Here is a 26,694-nt window from a genome sequence, read left to right as displayed (position 1 = left end):
TCACAAAAAAAAAATCTTCGGAATTGTTTCTAACATACTTGAAAAGTACACCGTGTCGAAATAGATTTTGTTGTGCCACAACAGCATCCGAGGCAGGTGATTTCGTTACAGGAAAAAAATTGTGCGACTTGAAAAGAGAAACACAACCAAAGCAAAAACTTCGTCGAACTCCTGGAACAGCTCCACCGAACCCGGGTTAATAACACCGCTCCGCTCTACTCTACACCGTTTTCACTCGGTTTTTAAAGTCTTTCAAACCAACTAGTCCGCTCGACGTCCTTATTTAAATCCAACATCACGAGCATTTCAACCCTCTAAGTCTAACCAAAGTTGGGATTCCGGGAGTACGCGCGAGCCCTTCTTGTTTTAGAGTTTAAACCAGGGGTCGGCAACCTACGGCCCGCGGAGTAATATAATCCGGTCCGCGAATTTCGACTTCACTGAATTATAGTAACAAAACAGCTGTCTTTACTATTATATTCTTTATGTAACATAATTAATTGTGATACACGCGTAGAATAAATTATAATATAACCTAACAAATATATAATTCACAATCTATCCTTTATTGAACCTATAATTTAATGATAATTAGACAATAAATGGCAACAAACGCAGAAAAGTTGATGCTAAGCTTTCAAGGTATATATATTAGGAAAAATTGAGTGACTCTAAATACGAAACAGTTGCTGATTCCAAATACCAGAAATATGGAGTAGATAAAATTTACTGTACCCCCGTAGTATGTAAACCAAGATGGCGGACATCGGAACGTAGTATGTGAACCAGGTGAGGCGGTAGGGTTGCCAACCGTCCTTTATTTCAAAGAACAATCTTTTATTTGAGATTTTTGTCCTTGTCCTTTTCAAGATGATAATTGTCCTTTATTTTTTCCAACATCGTTTTGCCCGATAGTATAGTACTGTGTTTGATATTGTTCCGTTCTTAAATCGTCTCCGTTTATATATTTTAAAGCTTTTAAATATTCTTTTTAATTTCGCTTTGGTCTAGCTCAAATATTCAAAGAAATATTTATTTTAGTTTGGAACATGGCACAGTTTTTTATATTATTGATTTCTTCGAGAATGCAGATGAAAGTTAATGTTTTCAAAATAGTTTCATTTGTGCTCTCTATTCCCGAAACCTCGGCTTATTGTGAACGCATTTTTAGTGTAATGTCATCTAAACGGCGCAGTGAAAGAAACAGATGCTTCATACAACTAATGAAAAGTGAGCTTTTAATATACTTCAACTTGAAAGACACATGTCGTGAATTTTCGGAAAAAAAAATAAGACCCACAATTGCTGAAGTCAGCAAAGAGTCGGAAGAAATATAACTTTAAGAATTATAAACTTATGCAACTGAAAAATTAGAGCTTATTTGGGTCAATGTTAATCAAACATTAAATGAAAAACACATGAAGATTTTTTAATATATCTTTTAAGCTTGTATATATAATTTGTATTTCATTGTTTTATATTGTTCTTTCCTGCAAGTTACAAAATGAATGATGACGGTAATCTATGTCCTTTATTGAGACTTTTCGTAGTTGGCAACCCTATAAGGCGGCCATAATTTCAGGTACAAATACTACGGGAGTTACTTGGCTAGTTCTCATAATAGAACTAGCTTTGTATGTGCCAGACATAAATTTTCTGAAGAGGGAACCTTTTAAGGGATTTCAATACAAAAGAGAACCCGTTCTTAATCTTTTGAATTTTCTCCAGTCTTTTTCAGCTCACCAAAGTCATTCAATGTACAGCAATGTAATGTACAGCGGCTATCTATCTAACTTGTTACTCTATGGATGTTTCCCGGAGCACCGCGTTCCTTGTTATTACCGTAACAATGACCGATCGGCGAAAAGTCCACGATGACGTAACAATTGAAATTTTAGCAGCCGCTAAGACACTTCGTTCGTTCGGACAGATTTTCAGGCACGGTTATAACAAGACGTCGTTTTCGCGGTTTTGCGTGGTATTTCTCAGTTTTCACTTGTTTCCAAAAATTAGTTGCAAATAAAGTAATTTAACTGTAATTGTATCTTGCGGAGAACTTTAGTTAAGTAGGAATGTTCAAAAATTAGTCCCGATAAGTCTCAATTTCCAGAGATTTTGTTCGAAATAGTGCATGATTGCCACCAGGTAAACTCATGTTTGATTATGTTGAACGAAAGAGGAATTTTGTGACGCGTTCCACGACCACATCAACACGATCGAACCAAGCATAAAATTTACCATAGAAAATGAAGTCAATGGGACAATAGCCTTCTTAGATGTCCAGATACAGAGAGAAGGAAATGGAGAATTGACGACTGATAAATTTAGGAAAAAGACCCATACTAATCGCTATCTTAATTTTAATTTCAGCCACCCGCTTAACCATAAACGTTCAGTTGTTAGTAGTCCCTTACATCGGATGAAACAAAGCAGAAACAAGAAATAAATTTCATTAAGAAGACTTTACGACAAAATGGATATCCAACAAAAATGTTCAGAAATCATGTAAATCTCCAAAAACTGCCTGATAAACCCAAACCGATCGCATCTACCACCATTCCGTATGTCCAAGGACTAAGTGAAGAAATTCGAAGAATTTTGGAAGACGTTAAAATCAGAGTAAGTTTTAAACCCCAAAACACTATCGGCCAATTGCTCTCCAGCGTCCCAAGACCGCCCATGCCTTTAAACAAAAATACGGAGTTGTATATGCAATCCCATGCAGCGACTGTTCTTCAGTCTACATTGGGAAAACCAAAAGAAGCCGGGAAAATCGCAGCAAGGAACATCTACGAGATATTAAACAAAAGAAAATTGACAAGTCGGCCCTTTCGAAACACGCCCTTTCTAATAACCATAGCATCGAATGGGCAAACAGCAGGATACTAGAAAAAGAAACTCAATACAGGAGAAGACTATTTCTCGAATCTTATCACATAAATAAAGAGAAGAATTCGATGAATGACAAAGAAACCACACTTTTTCCGCCTGTGTATAAATCATTGTTTAAATAGTCCCCCTTTTTGTTTGAACTTGCGCTAATTTGTTTAATTATATATATCATCTTACCATCATCCTTTCAGATTAGAGTTGACGCCATGATAATTTTTTCATATTTTCCTTTTTTCTTTTTCTTGCTCTATATATATTCACTTGTGTCCTTTCCATATCATTCCCTGATGAAGTTTTTCTGTATATATATATTCGAAACGTCGGCAAATTACATCGTTTTGCTAAACACCGGTTGTGCTTCATTTATTATCAACATTTTGTTCACAAGCCTATTTTTTAACAAGAATAATTTGTGCTTTTAAGGCATTTTACAAGCTTAAAGTCACTTTCTGTCTGTAGACCTGAACCTAACCTCTATTAGAATATAGATGTTACTAAGGACAAAAAGCTGTATCAAATGAAATATTTCCGGGCTTAAATTATATCTTCGTATGAACTCCGACTTTTATATAAAAAAAAGCCCTGACAAAAACAAGGAATTTTGATCAACTTAAGAATTAACGTAATAAATACGAAGCTTGACAAAATAAACTAGTGATGTTGGATAAAACAAAGTAGATGATGATATTTACCAGTTGATATAAATATTGCGTACAATGGGAAACTGAAAAACTGGTAGTGAAAAGATATCCTTATATCGATATAAAAACAATACATAATTTCTTAGCAAGGTTAGGTTATAACGCTGTTCGGTTTTCATAGACGAGCATATGCTCAGAGAAAGGTGAATATGTTGATCCAACTGCAACGCGGGTAGAACATTGAACGAATAAGAACAAGACAAATTTGAATAATTGTTGAAAGTGTAGCTTCAAAGCCGCAAATCATTTATAGATTTTTTTTATATAAAATATGACCCTGCTGTGCAGTCAGCCTCATAATTATTGCTAACTTATCACTTTGTAATCAAACACAACTCTTATTGGCGTTGCTCCCAAATAGATGATCACTTGACAGTCAACAAAATAAAATAACAGCGGTACGATTCTAGTTATCAAGTAGGCCTACTTCTTGCCTACCTGCATACTGTATCTAATATAACGGCACCACCGAGCGAAGCACAAAGCAACGCTATTATGAAATCCTGCAACTGATCGAGTGACGTATAACAAACACTCCGCTGGTATCCCCGCGCACAATAATTGACGACTGTACGCAATCAACTATAATTAATTTAATAACAAACATTCAGTGAAAATTGTGTCCACCTGGATTTAAGTTTGCAGTAATTTCCTCAAACGATCCAAACCAAAGTTGGTAATCAATCGACCTGCAACCTTTTCAGTTGTTTGGCTACTGATAACTGTATGTCAACCTATATTGTTTCAAATCTATATCTAAACTGTTTCATAACTTCTCATGATGTCTATTGTTTTTAAATGATTTTCCCAGTGTCACCATATAAACGTGTTTTCTTGTGTCCTAATCTACGTAATAGCTCTCAGCTACAAGACAGACAAGAGATGGTTGTCGGGTCCATATTGCTATTCAGTCAACGGTGCTGAGTTATTATAGATGGTGAAATTTGGTTCTTCGCTAGTTCTCATTGTTAGATTTAGACTAGAAGTTTGTTGCAAACAATTTTCTTTCCTTCGTTTGCAGAATTTGCATCGGCATGTTAGTCGTTGATTTGCAACTAACGGTATTTACATTTTTCCGCGTGGAACAAATTACATTTAAACAGGTGGTGCTCGTCGTTCACGTTGTCTTGTTGTCGTTTTGTCAAAGGCAGAAAGGTGGGATTACTATCACGGCTTTCATCCTTTATTTCGTTCTGAAAGCAGGATAGTGAATTTTCATAATGTATCAGGTTCATTTTAAAGAAGACGTGCCGGTGAGTGAAATGTAACTTTTTTTGAGGTATATTTTTAGATATTCTCATTTTAAATTGCGTTAAAAGTACCGGTATTACCCTTCACTCTTGTGTGCTTGTTTTATTTTTGGTGTGGATGGGCGCGTACGGTACCGGTACTTGTGCGATTTTTAACTTCAAATTAAGTTATGCTCGCCACCCTTCATTTTGTTTGTCTGTTTACTTTTTGTGTTGTTTATGTCAGAGAACTCTGGAACTGGAGAACCGACATAAAATGATTGATGATACCGTAGATCTTCCTACTTTACCTATCTGCCTATGCCTGTGGGCTATGTACGTTATCTGGATATTGAGATAGGGTGGTGCAGCCAGTCAGCGGACGATTTCATTCAAACCGCTATAAAATAAAATTCAATATTTCTAACCCGGTAATTTTTTTAGCGTAAGTGCATTGGCATTTATTCTACACGCTACAGTCGAATTAACTTTCTATGACCAGGGGTTAAAGCTATACAAACCATCAAAGTATGACACTCAGAAGACGTATTTGCTATTGAACGACCAGTGTGCGACCACGGATTTCGAGCCCTAAACATCGTTTCTGCTGAAAACATCGTTTCTGCTGAGTGAAAAAATTGGGCTTTTAATTGCATTTCTGGCCATCATATATTTTAAGAACACGGTTGTTTCGAACACAACTCGTCAAATTACAAACAAAAACACCGCATCGCAGCAATTAAACACATAAAAACATGGTGATCGCAAATTGGTCGACAAAGATATTATTGACCTATTGGAAATGCGCACCCCATCCCCATTCCCCCTACTTTAAATGTAGAAACGCGAAACTTTCAAGATTGTTATTAAAAGAAACACAACTCTACCCACCTGACAAGTTACATTTTCTTACCTTTCATTTCTATGGATATGGATGTTATATTTCTATGAAGCTTTCCTACAGGGACAATGGGAAAGTTGGCCACATGAAAAAAAAAGAATTGTCGGGTTGGGTTTTATTATACCTTCGTTGTTTGTGGCCGCATTTTATTGTAATTTTGCAGAGCCACAAGGGATAAGTGGACGATAACGCTTGAAAAATATCGTCACGGTTTGTTGATTTTTCCGGCATTAATTAAATCGACAAGTTGATGGCCGCAAATAGGTCGTGGCAGCAAAGTGGCTAAGCCACCCTACACCGATACAGCAATACCGATATGATGCTACTCGAAACCATGCCTTTAACTAATATTCTTATGTTTAGTATGATGATACATATGGGCTGCACACTGGAGATCCACAACAAGATTTAGAATATGAGAAACAGAGACAACATTCATCTCTCGTACCAGAAGCTGTGCAAAGCTTCCTCCAATTTTTTCAAAAAGCTATAAATGAACAAGATATATTTGAGATTGAAAATCATTACGAGAATGGGTAATTTCAGTTTGGCTAGTTAGACTATAACTCAAAACATTCTGATCGCTTTGGTTGATAGAACTTGCCCTAGATTTCGCTCTAATAACAGTACAGCACATTTCTCTGATCCAATATTAGCCCCCACATTAAAAGACATCAATTATCACAGTGATTGCAAACTTCTCTTTCACGAGACAGTTTGGGCCTTCATATTGCCAGAAATCGACAAACCAGCACTGCGCAATAAACTAAAATGAAGCACAATCCAATTCACGGAAGATCAAAAAATTTTATTGTAGCATTCAAGAGTTTTTATTTAAAAAAAAAAAACGTAACTTTGGTCGCGAGACGGCCGAGACAAGTCACGATTAATTATTGTTTCATTATTGGATAAGATTAGAGCTGAAACAGTAGAAGTTTTTTTACTCTGTTTTTGTGTGTGATAAACTCTTGAAATAACATTGTATCTATTTCTTTAGTTGGAATCGTTTGACTGAGAGAATGTATAGAACAGATCCTTGGCCAGAAGCGGAATTGATTGAGAAAATTGTCAATCACGGTAATATTTTGGAGATCTTGAAAAGATTGTTGTGATATTTTCCCATACTATGTAATACAATGCCAAAATTTTATTGGACATTTGGAATTATGCTTGGGCACTACGGCTTATTATGTTGGCACTACATGTTAAAAATATCCGCTATTGAATCTGATGTCCACCAGCTAATTCAGGCTATAATATATTGGGTAGAACTCTTATTATATCTGCTTGTACAAAGCCTTGTTCAAAGGGAATAGCATGTAAAAATGATGTGTAAAAAAGAAACTAACTCTGGTTATTGTATTTGGTAAATGATGAGATTTGTAATAGTCATTATCGAGTTATTTTTTTTCCAGTCTGTAAAAATAACAGTATCACGCAAAAAGTTATTGAGAATAAAGTGGTAAATACACATAATTTTAATTGTAAACACAATTTTACTCAGAAGTATTGTAAGCATCACAATTTTCTTCAATGGAATTTTTTTCTTTCCAGATTCCTTGTTTCTGATCTTATACAAGGAGTTATATTATCGACACATTTACGCCAGAGTTTCTCAAGGTCCGGATCAGGATCAGAGATTCAAATCTTACTACAATTATTGTGATTTATTCAACTATATACTGAGTAAGTAGAAGAAGTAAATTAATACACAGTTATCGAGATTGGTTTTTAATCTACTTTTGCTTGTGTTCAGATGCTGATTCACCTGTTCCACTGCAGCTTCCAAACCAATGGTTGTGGGATATCATTGATGAATTTATTTATCAGGTAGGTTTAGTGGGTATTTTGCTTCCATAATATTTACTTTGTTGTAAATCTCACATAAATAGTTGGTATCAAGTAGTAACTAGGTTAATTATTTGACCATGTTCGGGCTTGGCGGTGTGGCACATCGTGCTAAGCATTAGGAATGCACTCACTATCGCACCTCTTATTACCCTGCGTGGGTTCGTAGGGTGGTTCACGTGACCGATGGTGAGTTACGGCATAAGTCAATGCATCTAAAACAAATAACTGGTTTACTAATTACGTATCCAACATGGTAACCGGACAAGAGGCCGTGGTCCTCATATGATTGAGCCGGCCCTATCATTTCTCCTCTCCCCTGGGATAAATATGCAAATCCTATCCTAGCGGTACTCAAATAAATTGATGACAAAGTCAAATATCTATTCGTAACTTGTTTTGATATATATTTATTAGTTTCAGCAATCAGCACTAATAATATGTATTTTTGTACCTAGTACCAAACATTCAGTCAATACAGAAGCAAAATGAGTAAGAAGACAGAAGAGGACATTGAGATTTTAAAGAGTAGTCCAAAGGTATGATATTTTCGCATGATACACAATGTGAAAAAGACTATTGAAATGATTGGGACTACTACACACCCCCTTTCATTAGTCATTATATATACAAAGGAGGTTAGCTTATATAAATTCAAGAGATATTTTGAAATCTTTTTGGAAATTATCACAATTATTTGGCACTAGTGATCCTCGTTCTTGTTTCAAAATACTAATTCGTACAAGACGCTTTTTTTTTATCTAAAAACACGTCAAAAAATTTATTTGGCAGTATGAAGATTTTAAACCTTTTTTTGTATCGGATTCTCCGGACCGTGAGGCTTACTTTAAATTCATTTGTTGTCTCAAAAATCAATCACGCGCCTTATAAGCTGGTGCACGCCTAATGTATGGATAACTACCAGTACCGGTTGCGTCTTATAGCCCAGTGCGCCTTATGTATGGACAAAACCCCAATTTAAGCACTTCATTGGCGGTGTCTCTTATACCCCAGTGCTTGTTATGGTCCATAAAATACGGTAGTTTGAGCTTTGCAATATGAATGATTTACAGATATGGAACGTCCATAGTGTTCTGAATGTTTTGCATTCCCTTGTTGACAAGTCAAGAATCAATGAACAGTTGGCAGCGTACAATAATGGCGCAGATCAAGAGACAGTTTTGAAAATTGGAGGTTAGTAGATGCATTTGTAATTCTTCGCTTTGATTATTATAGGTCCCGTGTGAGTTAGTTTATATATATATGTATAAATAAATGAAAATGCCATTTACACTTCTTTTCAGGAGAGTTTGGTGCATCGCCAATGTACAAGATGCTGGGATATTTCAGCATTATTGGTTTGTTGAGACTACATAGTCTACTTGGAGATTATCACCAAGCCCTTTCTGTCATGACGAACATTGACATTTCTAAAAAGGTAATGTGAATGTGACAATTTTTATGGTGAATTTGGGAGTAGGATAAATAGGTGAATCACACAAGCCGAAAGTGTTATTACCTCTTATTTTAAAGCCTAATTAGTACTGTAATAAAATCTATTCCTTGAATGATTTTGACTATTTTTCATTTCCAGAGTTCAGTCATGGCCAGAGTACCTGAATGTCAGATCACAACTTACTATTATATTGGATTCTCATATCTGATGATGAGAAGGTAGGTTTTTACCTCATTACTAGACTAGATTTATTTCCGAATCCCAATACTTAGTACAAACAAAAAACTCAACAAAATGTCAGTCTCGGTCTAGAAGTAGATCTCTATCATCATCGATTATTTATTTGTAATAAAAAGCCACTGGTTCACAACAAACCAGGGCTGGGGATCGGGTTTTCAAATTACAATAGCTCCGGCTTCAGAGCTACAGTATATTCAACCTGTGGCTCCAGCTTAGGCTGAAAAGGTTAGAGTTTAATATTTATATAGCGTATTACAAAATCATAAATGTGAAAAAATAATCAGATGGTTAGGAGCTGGAGCCACTAAATAATCTGGTATCACCAGCTATTATGATAAGCACAGCTCCAGCTCCATCAAAATGTCATGGCTCCAGACACTGACTTCAGCTCCCCAGCCCTGCAACAAACTATCTGAAAATGTAGATGGTTGCATGTACGGATTAGTGTGTTTATCACATAATCAATTTTTAAACTGTTAAGATTAAAAGCTTCACAAATGCTATGGATCAAATAAATTTGTTTGAATTACTTGGTCAAGTTATTATACTCAATTTTGTTTGCTTTCACAGGTATCAAGATGCTATAAACACCTTCTCAAGCATATTAACCCACATACAAAGGACAAAAAACTCTTTGCAACAACGTTCCAGTCAATTCAAGATTGATATGGTAAATTATACTATTTATTCCATGGATGGCCAACCTCGGCCTTGTCTGTTTACCAGTCCATGTGGGGTATGAGATCAGTTACTAGTTATTTGTTTCAGATGCAAGGACTTGATGGAGGAGCAAGCTGTAACCGCTCAACTACCCTACAGCGGAGGGGAGTCAGCTATCCTCTCACACATAATTATCCCCCATGGGTTTCGAATGGATTGGATACAAATTGATCATTGATTCTATATATAACTTTCACTTAAAAGCAGGGAATTTTAAGGGAAGCTGTCAGCTAGCATTACTTGTTTCAATAAATTGAATGAAAAAGAAAGAGCGTTTTAGTGCAAGGCTCACAAATTAATAATTTATCCAGGTATACTTAAAGCAGCGAGCACTGAATTATTTTTTTGGACATGTCTTTGCTGTTTTCCAATTTTGTATCGAGGCTTGACAACTAACAGCCAATAATTTCCGACTGCTCTCATTAAATGGATTTTATTTCTTCAACAGATTTCCAAACAAACCGATCAGATGTACAATCTTCTGGCAATATGTGTAACTCTTTATCCAGTTAGAATTGATGAATCTCTTTCAAGACAAATGATAGAAAAAACTGGCGAGGAAAAAAGAGCCAGAATGCAGAGAGGGTATGTATTTTTGTTGAAAAGGATAATTTCTACAAATCTCATTAGCTTTCCATTAATCCAAAATTGAATGCCTGTGTGTTTTAATTAACAGGGAGAAAGGGGCTTTTGAAGAGGCATTTTCATTTGCTTGTCCCAAGTTTGTTTCTCCTGTGGCACCAAATTATGGAGCTGGTCCTGTCAACCTTCACAAGGAACCCATGAACCATCAGCTTGCGGTAGGATTCACTTCAGTCTAACATACTGTATATATGAAGACTCTTGAATTACTTAGAACAGTCATCTTCGTTCTTGCTACAGTGCCCTTGCATTGGATCCACAGAAACCCAAACGATGGAACATAATTTGAACATGCAATACTTTATTACATTCATTGCAGCATTATTATAAATATGTAGCTTTAATAGTCTTTTTCAAGTGGGCAGAACCGAGCATGAAGAGACTATTTCCAATTCACATGCAATGTCCTAGATGCCTTGCCTGTTCAGTAGTTGTTATATATATACTCTAAAATAAAATTGAAATTTCAATCTAGGTTTTCCTTGAAGAAGTTGATCAGCAAGCACTGTTGCCAACAATCCGTAGTTATTTAAAATTATATTCTACAATGCCTGTGGATAAACTTGCTGATTTCCTGGACATGCCACCACATGATCTCAGAGCCGAGCTTATGTGTCTGAAGGTTTGAATTTATATATTTCAAAAACTTTATTTTAATGGTTTGTAAGTGTTGAGCATTCAAGATATTCCCAACAGTGAAATGATTCAAATTTGGAGTAAAGTTGAATCATTTTTATACGCATTTCTATCTGAATGAGCAGCTACTGCTATATAAGAACTTCAAAATAAAGGATTTGTCGTGCATTTACATCTGCATGGACTGTTTAGAGTTATTGGTTGTCGAGCGTATGGTTCTTTATCAGTATGATTAATATTATATGACCATATTTTTTGCTATTCCAAAGTCAAGTCAGTAAAATCATATAATTCGGTATTTATTTGATTATATACAGCACAAAATGAAGAACAGTCAGTCTGACTCTCAAACATCACAAGAACAAAATCAACTTGAAGTTGACTTCTACATTGATGGGGTAGGTTGGATACATAATGATGAAGTCACTTAATTCTTATTTCTAGCTTTTACCATTAAGTTGTCGAGGCCTAGCAAGATTGCTTTGTAATAGGTACGAAGGAAATAGTGAGGACTGTGAAATATGTAATGTAGATTCAATTTGAAAAACTCAACTGACAATAACGGAAATCTTTCTGTTTGCAGGATATGATACATATAGCAGATACAAAAATAGAACGAGGATATGCTGACTATTTCATAGAGCAGATTCTCAACTTTGAAAAGGTAAGCATGTCCAGCTACAACTATCTGTCTCACATGAAACACCAACCTAATGACCCAAGTGAAGAACATTTGACATTTCTAATCATTGATATTTGTATAACAGCTCAACAAGCATGTATCTGCCTTAAGATGAAGCATTGAAAATACTAGTTGAGATGCCGGCACCAGTGGCCACAGAGTTACTTAATATTTTTGGAGTGTTTGGGAATAAAGTGTAAAATATTGTGGTTACGATAGATGTAAAGATTTTATTCCCTAGAATTTAAAAGGCTGGAAATAAAGATCAATTGCAACCAGTGTGTGAATTTTTGTTAATGAAAGGCTTGAGAAGCAAATTAAAACCAGAATAGGAGCCGAGGAAATGGCTCCTGACTGTGTCCCAACTATACGTATCGGTATTACACAAAGCAGCAATTTAGTTATCAACCATGTAAGAAATATTAGACATGGCCAATGAAGTTTGGGAACCTCTGCTTTAAACGTAAACTCCCAAGAACAGGGTGGGTGCAAGTCAAAATAGGGGGTGTAATGCGACTAATTTGTATTAGAGGCATAAGTTTACCTATTTAGGTATTAGACCTGTCGCATATGATAGGATTGCCACCAATCTCAAGTCCAGTTTCTCAAGCTTGGGTGTTTTATTGATTGGTAAATTACAGAACCATAGCTAAAAGGTGGACATCTATGTGCTGTTAGCCAATTGTAAAACCACTAGATTTGTAGACTTAAAAGTCAGTGTGTTATGCTATCACTTTCTATGCAGACTCCACAACTTCCACAAAAATCAAATGGGAGTGAGTTTGGAAATCCAAAACTAAAAGTCATTTGGACACCAGTGAAACACCATGAAATATTGTAGGTTCTTTTCAGTAGAGCATAAGTGACCAAGCCCCCAGACTTTCAAAAACTCAGTAAGCAATTTTAGTGCCATGGTATATTTCATCAGCCTATATACAAACCCATTACAGGATTTTATACACAGAGCATGGAGAACAAGCAGAATGAATTCCAAAAGACGCCTAGTAAAGCTTTCATTAAAGTAGCTTTGTCACCTTTTTTACAACTCTTCCAAGGTCCATACCAGAAATTATAAAATCTGGAAAAAGATTATAAGAGGTTCCCACTCGCACAACTCTCTTAACAGGCACACACAGGGAAGCTTTGCCCAAATTCTCACAACTCTTCAGAGGTCCATACGAGAAAAGCAGAGGTCCATACGAGAAAAGCTGAAATAAGACAGCAAGAAGCCCGAAGTTGTTTTCTCAAAACTATCAGTCGATCCGGACAACTAACATGTGACTATAGGCATACAACTCCTGCGGACGTAGCATTCTCAACAGACCTTCACTTCAATAAACAACCGCTCGTCCCAGTAGACGATCGCAATGTGTTCAGGCAAAAGTTTAGTTTAATGAATAATGCAGTTGCCTGTGGGTATGTATGCTCCAATGCAATTCAGGTATATAGAATGACGGTCCTCATACAAGAAATAAAAACACTGTACACGATGCACAGTTAAGCTCACCAAACAAGAGGGCCTCTTAAATCAAGTCACTTATATGTATGTAGCCAACATCTTAATTTTACTGCATTATTATTCAGATTACTGGTCTATTAAATTTGGGCAAATAATGAAGCTATCGATATTCCTGCATAATTTGTTAATGCAAAGGTGTCATGGGGGTATTTAATGAAAATTCTTCGATTTCTATTTACAAGTTCCAGAAGTCAATCCAGACCCCCTACCTGGCTTCTTCATAAATTTCCAACAGACAGGAGCTAATTGGGAGAAAAGACAGTCAAGTGAACAAAAAAAAAAATAAAGAACTTTATCCCAAAGGTTAATGCTAGCTAGCAATCTCGAATATTAATTATTAGGAAAAAGGTTTAAAAAAGGTTTAATGAAGATGTCAAAGCCCTGAATTTACCACGTTTCTCCTTGTAGCAAGACTTCTTCCGCAGGATAACTTCCATACTCACAAAGTAAAAGATATTACCATGTTTCTCCTTGCACCAAGATTTCTTCCACAGGATAACTTCCATACTCACAAAGTACAAGGTATCCCTGCAACTTACTCGACAAAACAGGCACTAGGAACTAGAAGCAGATGCTGGTAATCGCTATACGCAAACTTTTAATTAACTGGCTCTGGACAGGACCCCGGAACTCAGCAATACACTGGACCCACCGATGACAGGACCCGGGAACTCCGCAATACACTGGACCCACCGACGACAGGACCCCGGAACTCAGCAATACACTGGACCCACCGACGACAGGACCCCGGAACTCGGCAATACACTGGACCCACAGACTCCATCCATAAAAAAAGAGGACCGAAGCAAAACTGGCAATGACCGAAACAGTTTAACTGGTTACACAGGACAGCATACTCTTGCCAAATACACTGCTACTCGCCACTATTTCACAGGACCGCTAATCACCGCTCTCGATTCGCTGTTTTAAGGAGTAAAAAACAATGTAAGCAAGCAAAATAAAGGTTAACAACAACAAAATAAAACATGGTTCAATTTTATACAGGAGCATATAATACAAACACCAAGGCAAACTATTTTCAATGTAAATGAATAAAATTTCAAATTGCTAAACATCGTTTCATTATTTTTTGTTGATAAGCCTTGATCAGTTTCATACTGCAGAGGAAATATTCCAAACAAGCTTATGATTTCTATCTCAAAACTATCCATTTAATATGTCCCTCTTTGTGAGGAATCACAATTTATTTGACAGAAATAAATGCAATTTACTTGTACAAATTAATTTTAAAATCTAAGGACTTCTCTACAAGTTTGTCATATTTTCATTACTTTAAAGTCATATATACCTGGTCTATGTTCTTGCAAGATCATGATATATTGTTATCAAAAAAGTGTTGATATTTGGCACGAAAATTTCGTCATTAAAAATTAATAGGGGATATATTCCTTGGGTGGCATATGGAGGCGCTAGTATACTTTAATAAATACTAGACCAATATTCAGAATTCAGATAGCAGCAAAGTTGGCTGGAGATTTACGAAGTTCTAAACCCTTAAACATCTAGCACGAACAGTTATTGTTCAATTTATCTTAGTTTACAGCACATACGGAAATTATGTATAAAAATTACCAGCTGCGCTGCACTTCTGGCTGACAAATCAACTTATGCAACAGACAGCTGGCTTCTGATAGTTCATCCAGTAATAGGGACAATTTTTTTCTTCAATGAAGTTCTGAACTTCTCAATCTCGCTCTCGCTCAGGTGATCTTGATCTCGATTTGCTGTAAGATATAAAATAAAATATTTTTTAGATAATTCAACAACGCAACTCATACGCATGTTGAATGATACCTGGTATCTTTTGGCCCAACGAGGATATAGACAGAAAAAATACATCATGGGCATAGAAGTGAAAGAAAAACAGAATTAAATAGACTTGGTAAAAGTGACATGGAAGCGATACCAAATCAGAGTCTGAATCCGTTGCATCACAACCAGGGCTGGGGAGCTGGTTCGAAATCATGATGGCTCCGACTCCAGCTCCGGAGTCGCAGGGTATTCAATCTATAGCTCCAACTCCGGCTCCGGAGCTTCATTTTTTTATGCCGGAGCTGGCTCCAGCTCCGGCTCCATAGCCATTATCAGTAGTGCAGCCCAATAACGCATTTTGCTAATTGTTTTCTAAGTGTGGCATGTTATTTAGGCTGTAAACACCCTTCAAGTCGGTGTCATGTTAATTCCTTTTTGTTCCTGCATGTAACTTGCGAATCCACTGAGAGTTATTATATGCTGTATTTTTATATGCGAATCGGTCTACCCAGCATATAAGGGTTTTACATATAACCCCACAATAAGACGGGAAGGAAAATCGGCTTCTGGAATGGTCGCAGCGTTTGCGCATTCGGTAAAATAGCTCAAAATGACTTTTTCTACCACATAATATTTAACCCATAATAATTGTCTTTTTATTTTAATTTAATTGTGTTCAACATAACTGGCAATCATGCCGGCCAAATACAATCTGTCGTGGGCCATTCTAAAGCAAAACTTATGGTGTTTTCTGTTTTATTTTTAGTATTTCATAATGTCGCTTTTTAATCAGGAAAATTTGGTTTGCGTATTGACTTCTTTATTTATCTTAGAATTTCATCACCGATGATTATGTAATAACTCGTTTTCTCACAAATATAGTGCGTGACACAAAACATATGTCTTGAGAAATTGTGATTAAGGGAAAAATAAACACTGAAATAAAAGATGTTATGGCCTAATGTTTATGGCGACGAAAACAATTGAGGCTTTTCACGAAATGCAACGCACATGTGATAGTAACGGCAATAGCCCTTCAACTCATGATAATTTAAACTGGCCTAACGGGGAGGCAGTATTTTATGGTACAAATTGAATAAGCAGACCCAAAATAATGGAAATTACCATCATCACCCAATTAGATGCCGTCCCCCTCTCCCAAATCAGGCCAAAAGTTGGTTCTAGAATCGAGGCGTTTTCATAATTATCAGCGATGAGATGTTGAAGATAAATAGGGAAGTCAATTCGCAAGCCGAATTTCCACATTGGAGAGTTATTATAAGATACTAAAATGAAACGGAAAACACTATAAACTTTGTTCTAGGAGACTCCCAACAGCTAAAAAAAATGCCTTGTTAATCTCATTATTTTTTTTGCCTACGACATATTATTTACCGGTTGACTTTGAAAATTATACAGTCACTAAAATAAATCTAAACGCAATCAATCTTACTCGTGATATACCTCTTATATATTCAAAAAATAACAACGGAAATTGATGAGACTTTTCTCCAGAACATGCTATGTTATGGATCAAAACAAGATATAATGGGGCACTTTGCCATACATTTTTATGATAGGTGACTGCTGCGGTGCATTTTGGAGTAGTTAAACCTTTCTTTTGTCGTAAAACGACTCAATCTCGAGATAAGTTGAACAGAATTGAAGACATTTGAAATGGATTGGATATTCAACGCCACGAAAAAATCATAATATGTTACATGGAAATTCCAAAATCACTTCTTCGAAAATCCCTGGCCATTAGGGTTTTTGAGCTTGACCGCAATCATGAAAAATTGCAGCTTAGTGGAAATGAGAATCAAAATTTGGATAAAAGCGAACCGCTTCAAATTTTGATACTAAACTTTCAAACATACAGAATAACTGGAAACTTTTTAAAAAATATTAGGAACTAAAATTTTTAAAATGAATTATAAGCTGAACAGAAAAGATTTTATCATTTGTAACGCTATCAGAAAAAAATTATAAATTTGAAAAACAAAAAAAGGAGATATTTAGGAGCTGGAGCCTGGAGCCACTAAATTTTTGGTAGCTCCAGCTCCATCTGTTATGGAAAGCTTGGCTCCAACTCCGACTCCGGCTCCATCAAAATGTAACGGCTCCATGGCTCCAGGCTCCGACTCCAGCTCCGGCTTCCCAGCCCTGATCACAACTCAATGTGAATGGAGTATCGTTGTGGGAAATTAGAATTTCAAACAAACCTTCCATTCCGTTCCTCTTGTTCAACCGGACTCCTAGACCTGGATCTGCTTTTTGAAGGACTTCGGCTTTTGCTTCTTGAGTAACTTCTCCTTCTTCGGTCCCTGTCACGTGATCGAGACCTGGATCTGGAATATGATCTTCGTCGTGGTGATCTGGATCTAAATATAAAAACATTAAGCATGAAAAAACAACAAGTATTGACTGCTAAGAGTGCTTAGAAATTTTTACTTCGACTCCAGGAAGTTTGGAATTACGACTTCGACATTAACAGAAACACACCACAACTACATCCTACATCACTGCTACAAGTAACAAACAATCAGTCAACTGGAAAGAAACAAAACGTTTTATGTCTATCAAAAGATGGTACCTTCTGCTGTACCGTCCACCTCCACCTCTGTATCCACCACCACCTCCATAACCACCGCCGCCGCCGCCGCCACCACCTCCATACCATCCTCCCCCTCCTCCATAACGTTGAGGTGGTCCTCGTCTATTGTTGTAATGTTGTTCTTGTGGTCGTCCATATCTAATAATATACGGTTGTTGGCTTAACACGAAGTGGAAAAAAGTGTTAGCCGAAACCAGGCACCATTGACCATTGCTCGATCAAAACTAATTTGCACTTATTTAGGAATAGAATTTTTTACCCATTTTGCAAGTCAATGTATGTAAATTGATTACTTTAAAATTATAGACGACACTTTGTATGCCTTCCTGCTGATAGTTTTTGAATCTCTTCAAATTAGCTTTAATAAAAAAATATTAAAATGAACCCACATGCATGCAGATGTATAGCTATATAACAATTAATAATGGAAACTATTTGAACGAAACAAGGCCAATGAATATTTCAATTTTTTCCATATACGTTGCCATGTCTAGTAATATCTATTTTGAGATGCATTTCAGTAAAATGCGGCAATGAAGTCAGGGGTGGGCGGCGTTTCCCTGTATATTTTTGATAGATTTAATCTGATAAAAGAAATAATTTCGATCAATAATTTTGAGTTGCTTTTTCTCTAATTAGCAATGTGTATTACTGTAATATGAAAAATAAATAGCGGCGGCATGGTTTACAGCTTGCTTTATGGTACTGTTTTAAATATATGAATTAAACTCAGCATCGCTGCACCACTGCAACACTTGCTGACAGCATCCGCCGCCCACCAGCCAACCGCATTTGATGTGAAAGTTTATACTTGCTTCGACACGAAGTTTCTGTTAAAATAACAAAATTCAATGAATTGATCAGGCGGTCCCACTACTTACTGAATACAGCGCACAAAACAGAGGGAACAGCGCAAAGCAGAAAAATATTCTGCAAAGAGTTATGGTACCTCTTTTTTTCAAGTTGGGGTACCACGACAGCAAATTGAAACACAAACCAAGGCATGTAGGGTGTAATGGCAGGTCTGCCCCTGCTGGTGACACATTTTGGTTACCGTGATTTGGAACATTTTCCATATGCATACAGTTTTGATTGATTTGGCTTGAGGATTGTGGTTGGATAAAAAAAAAAATAATTTAAAATTTCGCATGTTGACCTAAAATCCGATACATAACCTTGTGGATATAGCGAAATAGCGTAAAAAAACCATGGCGAGAGGCAACGTGGTAATAACGCAGTGGTAATAACCACGTCTCCTGTTTTGCGCTGTTCCCCTCTGGTTTCCTGTTTCGCGCTGTTTTCCTGTTTCACGCTCTTTGCAGTGTTTCGCGCTGTATTCAGTAAGTAGTAAGACCCATTGATTAGGTATAACGAACATTTGTTTTCTATCCTAGCCTCACCTCGCCATCTGAACTCTCAGCTCCCTACCATCCAGTGTTTTTCCATCCATGCTATCCATTGCATCTTCAGCATCATGTTTATCATAAAATCGAACAAACGCAAATCCTCTGCTTTCCTTCGTGGCCCTTGAATATTGAATATGAATATTATAAATGGCTGAATAGACAAGAACGGCATACCTAATCTGTCAAAGATATTTTTAAAAATGAGCATGTTAAACCTCCCCAAATTAGATATAACAGTGATAACGATAAGTAAAGATTTGAAAATTAGGTTAGCTTGGCATTTTTCTGTTAACTGGTATGTCAGTATGTCTAAATTGCCATAGACAAAGAATTACACTATGCCTAAAATTATAAATTTGACGCCAAACAAATATTTTTCTTTGTGGTGTATATCAGAGAATAAATTTTTTGAATGAAATGAACAATTAAGCAACTAACCTGTCCCGTGGGATATAAATATCTCCCACTTTGCCGTACTTTTCGAACGATCTTTTCAATGTTTCTGGCGACGTCCTGTACGTTAAATTGTCCACTTTCAATGAGTACATTCCCTCTATATTTGGCGGCCCTCTACTCTGCTGTGAGTGAGACATCTTGCAACCAGATCATACAGGATAAAAGCTAGTGACACAACTCGCAGACAAAACAACGGAAGGTGGCACACGTATACAAGAAAAAAGCCTCGGAACGGTCTGGATCACGTGACTAGCGTTTTTCGCTCACTTATGTTAATATAATTTTCAGCAAGTTTCTAAGAAATGTATTTACTCATGTCGGTATTTATTCTGAACCAATTAACCGGTAATTATATTTTGCTTTTATATAATAATATAAGTATCACATTATTAAATGTGATTAATATTAAAAAGTTTGAGATAAGTACAATGTAATTTAGCAAACTCTTTTTTACTCAATTTCGTTTACTTCGAAGCAGATTTCGAAATAGGAAAACTAAAAAAATGTTCCATCACATGACGATTTACGCTATTCCATCTGGATCCATTCAAGGTTGGGCGCATCTATTTAGGTAATGAATATAGTCTGAAAAAGCATGAACTCATTGGTATACTTTTTGTTTTGTTGTTATGTAGCATTAGAATAAAATCGAAAATTTTTTTTTTTATGATTCTATGTAGTAGTATATATTTACGGTTAGACTCCCTCAAAGATGACGCTGCTCGAAAACCATGATCGCGTCTCTCTCCACGCCTAAATGCATTATTTTATATTTTTCCTTACTGTTTGTATACTTTCATATTTTTGGTATGTGCAAAAATTAATTACTGATTAATTAGAAGGCAAATAGCAAATAAAAAAACGCAAATCATAAATTAGCAAAATATTTTCTTTTAAACATTTCTTTATCTTGCGATCTAGCTACCGTGTTTCCCCGAAAATAGGACCTACCCTAAAAATAAGACTAAGTCTGAATTTTAAAAATGATTTTAATATGATCCCTTCCCTCAAAATATAATCTAGTCAATCACGCAATTTTTTTTTTGACCTAGTCGATAACAAGAAATTTCTCCAAAATGTTTTAAATGATAGATAATCTATGTTTTGCAGTTATTTCAAATAAAAACATGTTATTTATAATAAAATAAATATCGGTTTTCATATTTTTTATATTAGAAAAACTTGTAGTTCTCTACTTTGTAATTTGGTGTCTGATAATTGAAAATATATGACATCACCTGCAAATAAGCCCAAGTGTTATTTTTCGGAAAAAAAAATGGAAATAAGACCCAGTCTTTTTTTCGTAGAAACAGGGTAGTGGCGGAATGTTTTAACATACCGTGTGAAATTTTTGTGATTCCATTCTTAATCGTACTGATTTCACGTATTTTTTTAGTTTTTTCCAATTTTATTTTTTATTACCCGAAAAAGTGGCAAAACACTCGTGATAAGCATGTTTTGCTATATTCCAAGTTGGAACAGTTGGTATAGCTGGAACAAGAGGCAGCAAAGAGCAAGTGTAAAATCTGGCAACTGTCAAGTAGACACGGCGAGCGAATCCTTTTCTGAAACAGAGCGCTGTCATGCCGCACGCTAGGAGCTTAGTTCGTAGTAAAACCTACGTAACACCGAGGCGGCCGTTCGAAAAAACACGGCTCGACCAGGAGTTAAAACTTATTGGTGAATATGGATTAAAAAATAAACGTGAAGTATGGAGGGTAAAGCTTCTTTTGGCCAAAATCAGGAAGGCAGCTCGTGAACTCCTTACCCTGGACGAGAAAGACCAAAGAAGGTTGTTTGAAGGAAATGCTCTCCTGCGTAGACTTGTACGAGTCGGGGTATTGGATGAAACGAAAATGAAACTCGATTATGTGCTTGGTCTCAAGATTGAAGATTTTATGGAGAGAAGACTTCAGACACAAGTTTTCAAACTGGGTTTGGCAAAGTCAATTCATCATGCAAGAGTTTTAATCCGCCAACGTCACATTCGTGTCCGAAAGCAGGTCGTTAATATTCCTTCTTTCATCGTGCGATTGGATTCACAGAAACATATAGATTTCTCTCTGCGATCTCCATACGGTGGAGGAAGACCAGGACGTGTCAAGAGACGAAACATGAAGAAAGGTTCTGGAGGAGGTGATGAAGAAGAGGATGAGGATTAATTTAAATCTTATCTGTGAAGATTCCCTGGTTCTGGTCAGTGCGATACTAAAATAAAACTAAAAAAAAAATACTTTTTGTAGTTTGTTTATGTCCTAATTGTTCTATCAGATCAGAAGGTATAGCCTAGTTCAGTAGCTTGATCCAGAACTAGATAACGTTAAGCAGAGGCCTGTTTCAATATTTTTCTTTCTTCACCCATTTTGGATCTCTTTATTCCTCTCACAATGCAAAAAAAACTTCATTATTTGTTCAATGTTCAGAGGATTCTTTGCTAGCATTGTGTATGTGTTAAAATAACACAGAATACAATTAATGTTTCTGATTTTCTTCCCTCTCATAAAACAAATTCCTTCTTGGTTGAGTCTTTTTATATATACCTTGAGATAGACGTAATGTATTTGTATCAGACACTCGTCCCTGCAGTTATTTTTATTACATACAGACATAAAGTATTCAAAATCCTGAAATATATAAAAAAAAATCAAGATCACTTTTGAATTTATATTGAACAGTCATGAAACAATCCCCAACCTATAAAATTGTTTGCAATCCAGGTTTTTTTACTAATTTTTGGTCAATGCAAGTTGTACAAGAATTGTTATGGAATATACAATTGTAGTAAATTTTTTTACATAGATGGGAAAAATAGATTTGATTCAATCGAATATATTTGCATCCCCGACTTGATTCCATCGATTGTATTCGAATCCTTGACAAAAAATTTACTATGGAATTTCCATCCACCTATCGTCAAAGCAGTGGCGTAGCCAGGAATTGAAATTTCTATTTGCCAAGTTAGATCGAAACAGCCTGCGGGCCCGGATGAACGCTGTGAATTGTGTGTTTTCATGCGTCTAAGAAGCGTCCCAAGCTACGAAAAATTGCTATGTATGATACAAGAAGATGCTTTTATTTTTTTTTACATTTCAAAAGGGCCCTGTTCCAAAGGTTTAATTAAATTTAAATAGTTTTCTTCCTATGTTTTTAATATTTGTCTGGTAAATATGGTTGCAATGCTTTATAAGTATGCGAGAATGTTGCGTCTTGCTTCTCGATCTGTCCAAATCTGGTTGCCATAAAACCAAAAAGTTGAATGTGAATATTATCCAACGTAAGGTATTGAATATGAGATGCAATGAACAGGGTGGAAACCTTTGGGAATTTGACCACTGTAGCTAAAATTAACTTGCGCAAGTTTCGAATATTTCCGAATCTAATTTTATTTAATATTTTTTTGAAGCCTGGAAGAACTATACAGTGTCTTATGTGATCAGAAAGTGGAAAAAAATATGTAAATTGATATCATTTGTTACACAAAATAATAGCAACATGTTGGTTATAAAATCTAAACATTTCGAGTAGTAAAAAAATTGAGCAAAACTGTAGGTGCTTACATAACTGTGGCTCACAAAACTACGGTAGGTTTGTTACGATATTGGAAAGTGCTAAACTCAAAGATAATCTGGAAACGACTTAATCCATTTTGCAACAACGCCACCGCGTCATACAATTGTTTCATATTATCTTGATCAATATTTTTTTGAATAGAATCACACTGTGTTGTCTGAAATTGCTTCGATTCGAATTGGCGCTGATTCAAATTGCTCTGATTAGGGATTTTGAAACTTACATTCATAACCAGCCCTTCCACACTAGCCATCCTTTAGGTCAGCGGTGCACAACTCAAATGAGGACATGTGTCAAATTTTTCAAAATAATCTTGTCGCGTGCCACGTACAATCGTTGGTATTGTAAATTAACTCCCGTAAAACACACATAAAACTAATTTCAATCATAATACATAACATAGGTAAACAATTTAATGTCCTGAATGAAAAAACTGCTGATTTTGATATGAACGTGATATTTTAATGTACATCATAAACGAATTTTTTTTTACAAAACCGTTCGAGTGCCACGCGTGCCAAATTTGACATGCGTGCCTGTGTTGTGCACCCCTGCTTTAGGTCCAGGCTGTTTTCCCCCCACCCCAGTTCAGTAATCGCAGATATTCTAACAGTTAAATTCTAAGATAATTTTTTCAACCATAGATAATTTAGAAATTATCTTTCATGACCACACCCCCTTCCCCCTTTTTTGTTCTCTTCTTTCAATCTAATCGTTACTGTGAACACATTATGAATCTGGCGCAAATTGTTAGCAGAAAGATGGGTCAAGTCATGATCATGGCTGATCTGGTTTTTGTATGAAATACATGGGCATCCACATAACCTAATATTAGGAACATCAGATGCTCTATGATTCCAACACCTACCTGGGGCAGTAGGCAGGTCAATAGCAAGCAGGCTTGTATCTTGCATAATGAGAGTGGTCAGAAATATTTCAGTGACTAAAATTAAAGGCTGTACATATTCGTGCAACAAGGAAGGTAGTTTGCATAGAGGCTTCTTTACACAACATATTCTAATATAGAAACTTTTGATCTACTGTATGAAATGGACTCAACAAAAGAGTTGCCTACTGCTGTGAAAGGTCTCGCGCCTTTGGCATCTGAGGTACAAGTCTACTACGAAAATTGATACTCTCGTAGTATGTGAACCAAGATGGCAGACACCGGAACATAGTATGTGTAACAGGTTAGGGTTTGGCCATAATTTCGGGTACAAATACTACGGGAGTCAACAAATACTACGGGAGTCAATTGGCTAGTCCCCAAACTCCTAATAGAACTAAAATTGGGGGGCTCCCGAAGTATCCGAACCAAGATGGCGGACATCGGAGTGTAATATCTGTACTAGGTTAGGCCATAATTTTAGGTATAAATACTACGGGAGGCTCTTGGCTAGTCTTCGGACTGATAATAGGACTAAAATAAGGAAAATTGGAAAATAATTATCTCCTAACCCTAACCGGTTACCCATGTTACGTTCCGACGTCCGAGATCTTGGTTCGCATACTTCGGGAGCCCCAAAATTGGAATAAAATCATGGCCTAACCTGGTACACATATTACGTAAGCGCCAAATAATTTAATTTATTTAGAAATATTTCATGGCTACATAAAATTCTAATTAACTACATGATATCTGTCACTGGGAAAATATGACTGTTTTTGTACTGATGAAAATGTAAACGAGCACTTTGAGAAAATATATATATATTTAAAAAATACTAAAAGAAATCTACACATTTAAATTAGATTTGCTTCTACGCCCTGATGATGCACTACTTTTTCGTGATTTCCTTTCTGGTGTCCTTGGTGATTTCGAGACATTTGGTATCTGTTGCGGACTACTTGGCGGAATATCTTTATTTTCTTGTTGGTGCCAGAATTCATTGACCTGCTGCCTCACATCTTTATTTTCATTTCGCCATTCATTCTGCCATTGTCGCATTTCTTGCACTTCTGGCCTTATTCTTACAAGATGACCACGCCAGAAAGACTGGATCTTAACAGCGGCTTCGGGTTCTGACCAAAGGAGAGAGAGTGGGAGAGGAGGTCTCGGATGATCAACGAGATGTTCTTTCACAAATGAAATATCTAACAAATTCATATTTTCACGTCCAATTTTCTTTTCTGGGTTTTGTTTATACAGATACTCTGTCAAAAAGTCACACGCATTAAACTTAGTCCTTTTTCTTTCAAAGCACCTTTCTGCTTTCGCTTGCTGAAGCATAGCTATCATTGCTGGTATCAGAGTTGGAAAAACATATGCTTCTAGGTAGTCCCTTGCTGGACATAACTTTGGATCTGGTGGAGCAGGAGATGGATGTGCAGGCTTTTTATTAGGCCTGCTGAGTAAACTCAGCCCAATTGCTGCTGGGTGGCTCATGGCAGGATCAAAATCCTGTGTTAGATCGCTGTCAACTTGAGCGACATGAACCATTTTTCCATACACCACTGGTGTGTGACGGCTGGCAGAAAATTGAGTAATGTCAGTTGGTGCAGATGAAGCTGTGTCATCAAAGTCTTGATCTTCAAATTCTGCTCGTTGTGCTGCAAAATCTTCGCATATTTTCTCCCATAATGTCTTTGGTTTCTTTTCACCATAGACCTTACCAGATGATGCCATGTTTTGTGTTATTTAGGTCAAAATATATTTATTATCTGTAAGGAAAATAGCAGGAGTGAGAGATCATTTAATAAAACAGGTTATAAGGAGTCAGCTTTTTACTATAGAGCTAAATAGAAGAGATGTTAGATATTTGGTTATATGACCCGCTGACAAAAAATGTTAAACAATCCTGGTATAGAGCCTTGTTTGTAACAAAAGTAAAACAACCAATAACAATATCTGAACATCCTTCACTAAAAAACACATACCGGTACTTGTGTTGAGCTTTGTTCAGAGTGAAGAAAGAACATTTTGATGCATTATTTACATACTTTTAGTTATTATTGTCACATGCTGCATTTATAAACGAATGCTATCATGATGAAAATAATTGTGAATCCTTGTAGATATGATGAGGAATGTTTGGCCGCTTTAATGTGGTGATCCAGATATCGAATAACATTCGAAAATTTTTATAAGAAACACTGGATTTCAAATTAAAAAGCATGTGGAGATGTTTTTTCAAACTTCTGAGTCTGAAGTGAAAATCTGGAACAGAGTGCTTATCAAGGTTAAACTTCTCACCATTCGGTCAGGCCTAAAAATTTTGGTCCAAGGTAGTCGCATTTTTAATGCCGAAAAATTTTAAATTGCACAGCACCAGTCAGTGATGAAAATCAAGTGTGCAGTTTCCACCATAGAATATATTATAGGTTTGTATAATACGATAAATAAAGAATTGAATAAAACCTTATTTCCATACATTAATAGCACACAATTTTTATTATTCCTGTATTCATT

General features: G+C 36.2%; 4 protein-coding genes across 6 annotated transcripts; 2 read left to right on the top strand and 2 right to left on the bottom strand.

Annotated features, from left to right (window-relative positions):
* Positions 1-4,685: 4,685 nt before the first annotated feature.
* LOC120337279 (eukaryotic translation initiation factor 3 subunit L-like) lies at positions 4,686-12,226 on the top strand. The gene is made up of 16 exons (XM_039405013.2): positions 4,686-4,846; positions 6,087-6,259; positions 6,721-6,800; positions 7,278-7,409; positions 7,480-7,553; positions 8,030-8,110; positions 8,645-8,765; positions 8,876-9,009; positions 9,166-9,245; positions 9,838-9,937; positions 10,436-10,572; positions 10,664-10,787; positions 11,105-11,251; positions 11,583-11,663; positions 11,849-11,929; positions 12,033-12,226. The coding sequence occupies exons 1-16, from the start codon at positions 4,814-4,816 to the stop codon at positions 12,060-12,062; spliced, it is 1,608 nt and encodes a 535-aa protein (XP_039260947.2). The 5' UTR covers positions 4,686-4,813; the 3' UTR covers positions 12,063-12,226.
* A 2,220-nt stretch (positions 12,227-14,446) lies between these two features.
* Positions 14,447-19,929, bottom strand: LOC120337280 (uncharacterized). 3 transcript variants are annotated; one of them, XM_039405016.2, is made up of 6 exons: positions 19,698-19,929; positions 19,254-19,379; positions 18,669-18,683; positions 17,833-17,991; positions 17,462-17,620; positions 14,447-15,211 (listed from the first exon to the last, which is right to left on the bottom strand). In XM_039405016.2, the coding sequence occupies exons 1-6, from the start codon at positions 19,850-19,852 to the stop codon at positions 15,172-15,174; spliced, it is 654 nt and encodes a 217-aa protein (XP_039260950.2). In that variant the 5' UTR covers positions 19,853-19,929; the 3' UTR covers positions 14,447-15,171. The 3 variants fall into 3 exon arrangements, with proteins under 3 accessions (XP_039260950.2, XP_039260949.2, XP_039260951.2); XM_039405015.2 differs by lacking the exon at positions 18,669-18,683 and having other exon boundaries at positions 17,833-18,012; XM_039405017.2 differs by lacking the exon at positions 18,669-18,683 and having other exon boundaries at positions 19,698-19,928.
* Positions 19,930-21,266: 1,337 nt separating this feature from the next.
* LOC120338206 (small ribosomal subunit protein uS4) lies at positions 21,267-21,948 on the top strand. Its single transcript, XM_039406157.2, has one exon. The coding sequence runs from the start codon at positions 21,299-21,301 to the stop codon at positions 21,875-21,877; it is 579 nt and encodes a 192-aa protein (XP_039262091.2). The 5' UTR covers positions 21,267-21,298; the 3' UTR covers positions 21,878-21,948.
* A 1,010-nt stretch (positions 21,949-22,958) lies between these two features.
* On the bottom strand, positions 22,959-25,986 carry LOC120337634 (IQ domain-containing protein K-like). The gene has a single exon (XM_039405493.2). It carries the CDS (start codon positions 25,909-25,911, stop codon positions 25,021-25,023), a length of 891 nt encoding a protein of 296 aa, XP_039261427.2. The 5' UTR covers positions 25,912-25,986; the 3' UTR covers positions 22,959-25,020.
* Positions 25,987-26,694: the final 708 nt, after the last annotated feature.

The sequence above is a fragment of the Styela clava genome, chromosome 10 (assembly GCF_964204865.1).
Source record: "Styela clava chromosome 10, kaStyClav1.hap1.2, whole genome shotgun sequence".
Taxonomy (NCBI): Eukaryota; Metazoa; Chordata; class Ascidiacea; order Stolidobranchia; family Styelidae; genus Styela; species Styela clava.
Note: the sequence above shows the minus strand (reverse complement) of the source record. Positions and strands in the feature narration are given on the sequence as shown.